Below are 11,099 nucleotides of genomic sequence, written 5' to 3'. Positions count from 1 at the left end.
TTCTATTTTATTCTATCGTATTCTATTGTATTCTATTGTATTCTATTGTATTCTATTGTATTCTATTGTATTCTATTGTATTCTATTGTATTCTATTGTATTCTATTGTATTCTATTGTATTCTATTGTATTCTATTGTATTCTATTGTATTCTATTGTATTCTATTGTATTCTATTGTATTCTATTGTATTCTATTGTATTCTATTGTATTCTATTGTATTCTATTGTATTCTATTGTATTCTATTGTATTCTATTGTATTCTATTGTATTCTATTGTATTCTATTGTATTCTATTGTATTCTATTGTATTCTATTGTATTCTATTGTATTCTATTGTATTCTATTGTATTCTATTGTATTCTATTGTATTCTATTGTATTCTATTGTATTCTATTGTATTCTATTGTATTCTATTGTATTCTATTGTATTCTATTCTATTTTATTCTATTCTATTCTTTTCTATTCTATTCTATTCTATTCTATTCTATTCTATTCTATTGAACATAAAATCTTTGGGAGTGGGGCTGCTAAAAAGGTTAATACACACTCCGTTAAGTTGGCGTCCCTTCTCCTGGGATGGGGCACAGGCACTTCTCCATGTGTCCTGGCTTCAAAGCCTAGGCTTCGAAAATGGTGAAAATTATCATCTTGGAATGGAATAAATCAATTTGTTAATTTAGTAAAACTATCTCGAATCACAAGAAAACTCAGCTGAGAGAGTTTATTCATGTGAGCATGTTATGGAAATGTCGGTAAGCTATCAATTCATTGCTAGTTTAAGCAAACTTAACTATTTTCCATTCACGTCAGTTAATTCTTCAATATGGCGACGACCATAAGGCCGTTACAAATATTTTTTTCACTTTTTGTCCCACCACACTTTGGCTGGTCGAGGGGGGGGGGATAAAAATAATAAAGCATTTAATCTGAAAAATATTAAAAACTCATCGGATTTGTTAAAGAATTTTTAGCAAGACTCGATATTTTGATAAATATTTTTTTATCTGCCCCCTCAAAATGCCATTTTGAGTCAACAATTGTTGAAGGGGGGGAGACAAAAAGTCAAAAATAAATTTGTATCAGCCTAATAAAACGAAAATAAAACAAAAGCAAGTTTACTTTTATGCTGACCGCAATAAACCTAGCATTGTCGTTGTTTCTGCTTTTCCACCAACAGATGTCGTTACTAATCGAACGAATCGCCATCTGTTGAGTTTGAACAGTTTCATTGTGGTAACAATGAATGCCAGAAGGTTTACATATCGGATAGTTTTGTTTACTCTTAAAATCTGGCTTTATGGATATCTTCAAGTATTCTATAAAACATTTCATCAATGGTTTTCATAAAAGTAGTCATGAATCTGTGATTTTTAATTATTGCTGTAATAAAACCCTGATAAAAATCAAACAAAACCAATCAGTAATGGAATTGTTACTAGGGATGCTAAATGGTCAATGGCAGTTAATAATTTTGGAAGTGCTCATTGAAGCTGAGAAGAATCTCTGGAAGAATACCTCAAGAAATTTCAGGGGATTTTTTTTTCTGAAATTTTCAGAGGGATTTTTCCTTTTACTATTTCTTATAGGAACTCCTTGAAAATTTGTGAAGAATTCGGTGGAGGAATTTCCAAATAAATCTTTGCTATAGGAATTGAAGGATCGAAAACGTGAATCCTTGACATTTTGACAGTATATTTTAAGGAATTTCTGAAGAATTCTTACCAATGTACTTTGGAGAAATTGTTCGTGTATCCTTGGAAGATTTTTCGAAAGAACCACTGGAAGAATTTCATAAGAAAATGTTATTTTTAAGAACTCTGGAATTCTGGGTTTCTTGTGGAATCATCGGAGGGATTTCTGAAGGAATCTTTAGAAAAAATCTAAAGGAAACACTAATGAAATGTCTGAAAAACTTATAAGGGGATTTTTTTTTTCTAAAAAAAACTCCTGATGCATTGCGTCTGAAGAACTTGTCAATTTCGGAAGCAGTTCCAAGTAGATTTCCTTAAAAAAAGCTGTTGAAGAAATTGCTGGAGAAATTTTGAGTGGAACTACTGAAAGAATCTTTGTGGAATTTCTAAACGAACTCCATAGAGATTTTGTGTAAAAGACTTTTAGTGAGTTTAAAGGCATTCCACAAAACTTTTGAGGAATTTCTAAAGGAATATATGAAATTTTATAACGAAATCCCTTGAAGATTTTCCGAAGAAACTGTGAGACTAAGAGGATTTTTTAAAGAATCCCTGAAGACATATTCCGAATACATTCTTGAAGGATTTTTGAAAAGAAACATCGAAGGAATTTCTGAATGTGGAAGATATTTCGAAAAAAAAATTCTAATGGAAATTCTTAGACACCAATGATTACTAAAAGAATACTTGGAAAAGTTCTTAGAGGAATAGGTAGATTAATTTCTGAAGAAATCCTGAAATTTTTAGAAATCTCAGAAAAAAACAAAATGTAAGATTCTCTAAGGGAATTAACCTTAAAAAGGATACCTGGGGTCCATTGGACCCCAGGCGCCTTTCAGAGCTCGTCTTTGATGGAACACACTTAGCGAGGTGACGAAACTGAGGCCATGAAGGTATCCCTTTTAGGGTTAATGAACAATTTTCTAAAGAATCAATGGAATATTTTCTAAGGGAATCCTTCGAGAAGTGTCTGGGTGATGCAATCTATGCAAGATTTTCTAAAATATTTTTTTCTGCACTTTCCGGAGGTGTATCTTGTTTTTAAAAAAATGTTTCTGAAGCAATCTCTAAAGAAAATGTTCAAATGAATCCTTGGAAAATTTTATTCAAGAATCCATGAATTCCTGTGGAAATATCTGGAGGATTTCCTGGACGAATTTCGAAAAGAATTTTAGGAATATTCATTAAAAAACGCCCGAAAGAGTTCCTTTAATACCTAGAGAAAATAAGAAACTATTAGACAATCTAAAGGACTTTCCCTGGAGAAAATTCTGATCACACATGGAGCTACTCATGTACGATTCTACTTCTTTCTGAACTATGGGGATTCCCTAGTGGAGTTTGCTAAGGATCTGGAGCAATTTCTATAATATGCCAAATGAATCCTTGGAGGATTTCTTTCAGATTTTCTGGGGGAGTTTGTGTGCAAATTTCTGAAGAAATCTCTGCAAGAATTTTAGAAGAAGTTCGTGTAGCAATTTCGTGAGAAATTTATGGAGGTATTTCTTAAACAACTCATGCAAGGTTTCCTGATTTCTGAAGGAATTTGCAATGTCGATTTCGACTGGATATTGATCGACTATTTTGGGATTGTCTTTATCAGTCATTATGTCAAGACAAGCATTTTATACTTTTCTGACATTTCTGTCTTTTTTGTGGCCTTCTTCAGGGATTGTATTGTCTACCGTCTACCGTCGTGAATAATTAAATAATGAAGATGAAGTTTTAATGCCTGCTGTTCGCTAGATTTACAATTTTGGGGAATCTTCTTTAGCTACACTATTATTCAACACTGCAACGCATTTTTCATTGATTGAGTGAGAGTGAAGCTAATGAAGATTCCTCAAAATTGTTAATCTAGCGAACAGAACGCATGTTAACTCCAACTCTCCTCTCATGGTCAAATCAGGAGAAATTATTCATGACCAAGTTCATGACAGTAGACGGTAGACAATACAATCCCTGAGAAAGGCCACAACAAAAAGGTCGGAACGTCGGAACAGTATAAAATACTTGTCTTGACATAATGGCTGAGAAAGACAATTTCTGTAGGAATAAATTTCTAAAGAAATCACTGGGGGAATTGCTAATCAAATCTCTTAAGGAGAAACTTCAGAGATTACAAACATGGCTGCCACAATGGCCGACTTGGTCCCCTACTCACGTTTTCAAGAGCACCAATCTGGAAAATTCGTAAACAAATGCTCTCGATTTGGAAAAGCTGCCCTTTTTTAGCAAGTGAGCAAAGCCAGGATTAACAAGTGCGGCATGGTTCGATGCTTCGTTCGTCAGATTTTTGCCTTTAAAGTATGTATGCAAAATTGTAATGGGATTTCTTGATGTTTCACCTTAAGAGTATTTCGTAATGAAACCTTGAGGCAGGCCCGTGCACAGAAGTGGCGCCAAGGGATGGGTTTTCCCCAATTTCAGCAAAAGGCGGAAGCGCGCCTAGTGTATGGAGCATCGGGATTGCCTTGAGGAAATTTGACGTTTTCGGATTAATCGCAAAGCATAGCCTAAGAGATGAAGATTTTATTAGTTTCGTTCCAATGTCACTTACTTAAAAGAGGTAACATAAAGTGTGATTATATTTCAGTTGTCTTGTTTTGAATTTACTAATTACACTAATTCTCAATTAGATGCCTTATTTACGCACGTTAATAGTAAGAGTTTCTTAATAAAACAATTGTTTTCCACTGTTTATCTGTTTCGCTTCCACAATCATTTAGTTCACTTGATGCTACATTAAAATGGACATAGTTCATTTTACTTTCACGTCGATCGACTCATTCGAATGTAAAAAGAATAATAAATTAAAATAAGCGCAGCTTGCTAAAAGTTAGCTAAAACATGTTTCAAACATTCAATTCAGCTTGAATGATACTTTGAGCTTTTCTCTCTTTTACTCTCTCTAGCAGTTAAACTTAGATTATCACATTGAACTTTTACGGACGAGTAAGTACTCGGAGAACTGCTGCGTCTCAACGCCTCCACCGGTGCTTGCCTCCACATTGAATCCCGCATTCAGCAAACGGGTCAACACCTGAATCGAGTTCAGCTTACAATATCCATTCAGTGGGAATCGAATGACTTGCCTTCCGTCGAACTGATTCCAGGCGGCACCGGTCCGGGCGTCCAAGATCGCCTGATTGGTCTCGGGAAACACTTCGTCCAGGATCGCCCGTTCAGCTGAGATCAAAATCCTTTCGCCCAAATCCGGTGAAATGTGCAGTGCCACTACGTCGTGGTTGGCGTCCTGCGGCGAGACGGACTTACTTCTCGGCCGGCTCCTGCCAAACGGGGGCAGTCCGTTCCCGCTGCGAGCTCGTTCCTTTTTAATCTGCTCAATTTGTTTGATCATAGCTGAAAAAGGAACGAATTGGTTATGTTAGAATTACTTTTCCAGCAAACGGCGAATACGAAATGTACTCACGAACAATATCGAAATATTTGGCTTCCTCCAGAAGGAGTTCGAGATTGGGGAAATCATCGGCGACCAGAAGCTTCGAGTTGCGCATGAAGTTGAGAATGTGCCGGAACATGCCCCCATCACGATCAATGAAATAGTGCTGTTTGAGTGAGTCCAATACGATCGGAATGCAGCCGTTGAACAGTTTGGCAAGTCGAGAATCTGGATATCTGAGGAAGAGATATAAATTTAGGTTATAAGACAAGTTGTGCGGATAACTCTTTGAAAAATTCCATTAAGACAGTCTCACAACTTACTTTGTCAGCGTTTCCAGCGAGCTGGTGTAGATCGTGCCGCCGACGTCGATGTGCACCGGGGCTGTGTACTTGGAGGCGGCGGCCACGCACGGTATCCCTGTAATCTGTTTGTGGTTCGAGTGATGGTATGCGCTGCCCACGCCACTGACGGCGGGCGATACGGCCGGAATCGGCGGAGTCGGTGTCGGCGAGGACGAGTTGGAAATCGTCGGTGACGTCGTGGGAGAGGTGCTAATTTTGATTTGCGTCGCGGAGAACAGCCGCGTTGCCGAAAGGTCCCGCGGCTCCAGCGAAGGTTTGACGTCGCGCTCGCCCCCGACAGAGGCGCGCTCTGCCCGCTCGCGGTCACGATCTCGATCACGGTCCCGCTCCATGTCGCTGTTGCATTTTCGCCTGCGAGGGATGAGAAAAGAAAAAACCCAGATTAATCCACCTAGTGGTGATAGTGCCTTTCTCGTCGAATATGTACTCATAAACTTTTCTTCGACGTTAGCCAAAATGTTCCTGAATCCTGAAAACACTTTACACTAGCAACAATTTTAACAAAGCCATCATCGATTTTCGAAACTTATTGATGATACATATTCCGATGTTATGTTCAACAACAAAACAGACCAGAAAAACATCAGACTTCTCAGTTGACTGCTTGACCACCTTAACCCTAGTCGTGTATTGGAGTCATTGTGACCCCATTCCATCCACTACGGCAGCGGGGTGAGCGTCAGCTAATGCTTGAAGAAGGTTAACTTTATTCACAATCACAGATCACTTTGTGATCTTCGCCAATGTTTATTTCAGCACACTTTAGGCTATATTTTATTATCATTGGTAACACGATTCATGTAAAATTTGTCCTTCCTACGAGGAAAATGCAGAAAATGTAGATTTTCCATTCAAATTTCAATCGCAATGAGAAGAGTGAGGGCTCAACCAGCCGCACCCAAATTGTGAGCAGTAATTTTAGAAGCATAAGGAGATTGGAGATTGAAAAACTGTATAAGGTTGACGCGATTAAATTATCTATATATCTATCTATCTATCTATCTATCTATATAAATATATCTATGACTGCTGCGACTGCACGTGGTATTTGCACTGCGACTGAATTTCTTCCATCTTTCAAGACCCGGAAAAGTAGTTGCCATAAATGTGTTTTTCATGAAACGCACAATATATAAAAATGAATTTCCGTCTGTCTGTCTGTCTGTCTGTCTGTCTGTCTGTCTGTCTGTCTGTCTGTCTGTCTGTCTGTCTGTCTGTCTGACCGCTATGCATTCGGAAATTACTGAACCGATCGGTGTGAAATTTTGTATGTGGGTATGTTTGAGGCCGGGGAAGGTTCTTAGCTTGGTGTGAGAACTCTCCGGTCTCGGAAACGGGTGGCTCCCATACAGATGACTTTCGCGGGGACGTGCCAATGGAGCTGTACGTCAAAAAACACAGTAGGCCGAGAAACGTCGTGCGTGACGTGTCGTGCCAGCAAAAGACTTCCGCTAAAAAACAAACAAACAAAACAGGCAAAACTCGCGTCACAAGACTCCGCACGTGTCGGGAGCCGTTGGGAGAAGGTTCGCCCAATCCGCTGCACCTGGACGGTCAACGTCACGATTTGCGGCCAACATCGCTTTTCAGTAAGTCAATAATCATCGGTCAAAGTTCATTTGATGATAACCGGTTTGTAATGACAGGGAGCGTATTCACCAAATTCTCCAAGAGGCGGACCTGACAAGAGAGATCGGGCACGATCGGGTATCCTTGCGAAAAGGCACTGTAAGTTATAACAAAAGGCACTTCAAACTCCAACACTAATTGACGTACTCTTTAGGAATCTAAACCACCCGCGAATAAGCTCCAGATCGAACTACTCGGCGGTTGGTGTATCGCACCAAACAAGCCCCTTCACAGGGTAAAGAAATAATCCACAGTTAGGATGAACAACACTTAACCTAAACACCCCACAGGGCTGAAAACAAACTGCGGCAATTCATCGCACACACGGCGTTAGACATCAAGTCACGCACGGAACCCACGGTGCGAGCGAATCGGCACAACCAGGCGCTTAGGCATAGGCGAATCACTTCATCCGCAGAGCCATCGGGAGTTCTCCAGACGCAGGTCACGAGACGATATCGAGAGTGGCAGCTACGAGAGTTAACGGCCTCGGCGATTCGAGGGAACATATACCCACCGTTCGATGAGGACGATGGCGGAGTGTAAGCTGCCCGGCATATCGCTTGGAGACCACCATTGGTGAGGCACACTGGCACACGGTTGCTGAGGCAGTCACAAGGTCGGTGAGCTACGAATACCTTAAGTTAAGCTATATGAACTAGAGTTAAGAAAAAGTAGGGGAAGGTAGGATCTTTGAAAATAAGAGAAATAAAAAAAATGTAATGACAAATTAAGTTTGGGCTGCAGTTCGTTGATTCTGTCATTCTTGCATCCCTGATTGCAATTAACATTTCAAAAGTGATTGGTCTCGGAACCACCACAATCGATAGGTTTTACGACATACATCTGCTTGAAAGGGACTTTAAAACCATTTTTTTGGCACCGGCTACACAAGAGTATGGCGAAGTTACTGGCGAGGCGATCATAATGTACATCATTTCCAATGGTGATTACGAACCGCAAGAAGTCCGGACTGATTGCGTTAGCTCATACGTCTCTATGAGTATGACGTATGACATGCCGACATGCGTGTTGCTCGATTAGGCAAGGTTCTTAAGAAGGTTTGTGACCTCTTCCTCTCCGAAACCGATTACAAACGAAATGAAATATTCTACATAATTTGAGAACTATAGAGCTACTAATTTCGGCACTGCTGTCTCGGGGAATTAAAACGAAAGTTTTAAATTTTTCAAACCAACCGTTACCTCCACCAGAAGTGTAGTGCAAAGAAATCAATTGCTTCATTAAGTGAAATTAAGAGAAAAAAAAACAGCTACGACAATCTTATGTCAACCCAAACGAAAAACGAATAGTCAAAATTATTACTAACACGAGTCGAAACGTTGAGAAAAATCTAATACTGTTGTTCTAATTCCCCAGGACTGCAGTGCCGAAATTAGTAGCTCTATAGATCACAACAGTCGGACTCTCTTTATCCGTCACTTGAGAACTAATCAAGCAAGTGGAACCAAATTTTGCATGTGGAGCTTTTTGAAGACAAGACATTTTTGTTGCGGTGCGAGACCCCTTCATCAAATATTGCTTCGTTATTTAATAAAAAATCAGAAACCGAAAAAATGAGAAAATGCTTCCAGTTTCGCCTTAAACCAAAATGCCACCAGGCAGAATGATCATCATTCCCGAATTGACACACAGATTGTATTTCCTGATACTTATGCTACTCACTCCATCTAGGATTTTTCCTTCTTTTAATAATATGCTGTTCTTTCAAGTCACACTGGTCAATATTTGATCTGTGATTTTTCATTCTTTTGAAAATAGGTGATTTTGAAGGAGTGGACATTCTAGACAAAAAAACGACATAAGATAATATTTATTCAGACAAGTAAACACAAATTGTGTGTTTCCAGTTAATAAGCATATACTGATAGAAGTTTGAACTTCTTCTTAGTAAAAAAAATGTGAAGGTTTCTTAAGACCAGAAATGATCCTATGGTGGTAGGTAAAGGTAAGGAAGGTAAAGGCTCTCATACACATAAAACATGACTTATAAATCAAAAATAAATCAAGTAAATAAAACAAAATTTTTCATGTAGAGGGTGTTGAAGGCAAGGAAAGTTTCAAAGGTTGATGTTCTGCGACCCCTCCTTCATGTCGGCGCAACACCCCGCCATCCTAATGAAACAGAATACAAAGAATGTCTTCATAATATGTGCAAAACGAACTAAATTTGCCATGTGGACATTTTTGAAGGCATGAAATGTCTTTGAGCCCTTCTTATACAAAAAATATAAAATTTTTGCATAACCAGGAAAAAGTGTACGGCCGACGGCTATTGGGCCGAAGTTCATAGAGCCGAATGAAGAATAGCCCGAATGGACATCAGCCCGAACGTTCATTGAATCCACAGGCAGAATGATCACCATGCCCTCTTTGTCACCCAGATTGTACTCCTGCTGCTTATAATGCTCACTCCATCAGAGATGTTACCTTCTTTTAGTAATAGGCAGTTCATTCAAGTCAAACTGTTACATTTTCTTTACGGACCAACTGCTAAAATTTACAACATACCTAAATGTTTCCTTCTTTTTATCGAAGGTTTTTATTTCGAGTGGCACTGTTGTGTAGTTTATGGCAGTTGAACTGTTAACTCTATGGTTGATTTGTCCCATTAAGTTACATAGATTAAGAGTTGGTTAGCAACCAAACCACCGAACAGCATAATTTATCTGAGATTTTTCATTCTGTTGAAATGGGCTGTTCTTTAGCAGTGTTATGAAAGAGTGGGCCTTCACATAAAAAATCAAATAAAGATAAAAAATAATAATAAAACACTAACTATGTGTTTCTCAGGTAAGAATCATGTTCTAATTGAAGTATGAACTTCTACTTAGAATATTGGATTATGGAAACGGATGGGGACAAATGTACCAAATGGAAGATAACGTACCTCTGAGACGGCCTTTCAATGTATATACAAATGAGTTTACATACCCTTGTATGGCTCAACTAAATAATGAATGAAATGATCAGCAAGATTTTCAAACGGTTCAATTTTTCCTGATGGTGTCTATGCTCCTGTTCATATGTAGAACAAGTTAAGAAAATTAACAAAAAAAATGGAAAACTATGTCGTAGTGCAAAATCTACAATTAAAATGGGCAATACAAGGTTTGCCGGGTCAGCTAGTTTTTATATAAAACGTTAATCCATCCTACTATACATTTACACCGCAGGAATCTGAAATGGTGTGATTTGAAGAGATCGCTTTGGTCACGATTTCGTTCTCTCGCATATATGAAGACTTTGATCATTTCTTCATTTATAATCTTACCCACCGTTTACATGCTATCAAAAAAACCACAATTTGATTTATCGCTTTGACATTTATTTTGTTAACCTTTATAATTCCGCTATTTGATGTGCAGCTTGCATGGGTTTGGTTAAATTGTACGTTTGACTACTTCCGGCGGGACACCTGGAACTGATTCCGGTTGTCTCAAATATGGTCTTAGACTATGTTTTTGTCAACTGTTCATCACGTGACCTGAAAATCCGGAAATTGATGTGATTTGAGGCTATTTTCTTGCTAACCGTTTGACAAATTTTTGAAAATGCCGCGATTTTATGTATCGCATGCATGGTTTTGGTTCACTTCTATCAAATCACACCCGCAACCGATTCTGAACTACTGTGGCCTGAGACTATTTTCTTGTTGACCGTTCATCAGATTATCAAAAACGCCGCTATGGTTTAGTTCCTTTCTATATTTTACCACTTCCGACACTTCCGGCCCGGAACCGGTTGCGAAACACTACCGATAGTCTCTTAAATAGTCTGAGCCTATTTGCTTGCTAAAGTTTATTAGGTAATCAAAAAAGCCATGGATTTGGTTCAATTTTATATTTAGCCGCTTTCGGAGGGAACTAGTTTCGGCACTACTGACAGTCCATAATGTGGTCTTAGCCTACTTCCTCAATAACCGGTCATCAAGTTGTCGAAAAAGCCGTGATTTGATTTGCCGCATGCAAGAGTTTTGTCAACTTT

The 11,099-nt window shown here is 38.7% G+C and overlaps 1 protein-coding gene and 1 long non-coding RNA gene across 2 annotated transcripts in view; one reads left to right on the top strand and one right to left on the bottom strand.

Annotated features, from left to right (window-relative positions):
* Nucleotides 1–4,115: 4,115 nt before the first annotated feature.
* LOC109431742 (BTB/POZ domain-containing protein Tiwaz) overlaps nucleotides 4,116–11,099 on the bottom strand; it is a 233,557-nt gene continuing 226,573 nt past the window's right edge. Inside the window, exons 2-4 of the mRNA XM_019708013.3 lie at nucleotides 5,421–5,813; nucleotides 5,128–5,333; nucleotides 4,116–5,057 (exon numbers count right to left, since the gene is read on the bottom strand). Coding sequence (XP_019563558.3) covers nucleotides 4,627–5,057; nucleotides 5,128–5,333; nucleotides 5,421–5,794 — 1,011 coding nt within the window. The 5' untranslated portion in view covers nucleotides 5,795–5,813 and the 3' untranslated portion in view covers nucleotides 4,116–4,626. The remainder of the gene's footprint in view (nucleotides 5,058–5,127; nucleotides 5,334–5,420; nucleotides 5,814–11,099) is intronic.
* Nucleotides 6,951–8,002, top strand: LOC134287212 (uncharacterized). Its single transcript, XR_009997123.1, has 3 exons — nucleotides 6,951–7,051; nucleotides 7,109–7,190; nucleotides 7,246–8,002. It is a non-coding gene; the product is annotated as an uncharacterized LOC134287212 (long non-coding RNA).

Source organism: Aedes albopictus, chromosome 2 (assembly GCF_035046485.1).
Source record: "Aedes albopictus strain Foshan chromosome 2, AalbF5, whole genome shotgun sequence".
Lineage (NCBI taxonomy): Eukaryota > Metazoa > Arthropoda > Insecta > Diptera > Culicidae > Aedes > Aedes albopictus.
The sequence above is the reverse complement of the archived record's forward strand: the minus strand, read 5'-3'. Positions and strand labels throughout refer to the sequence as shown.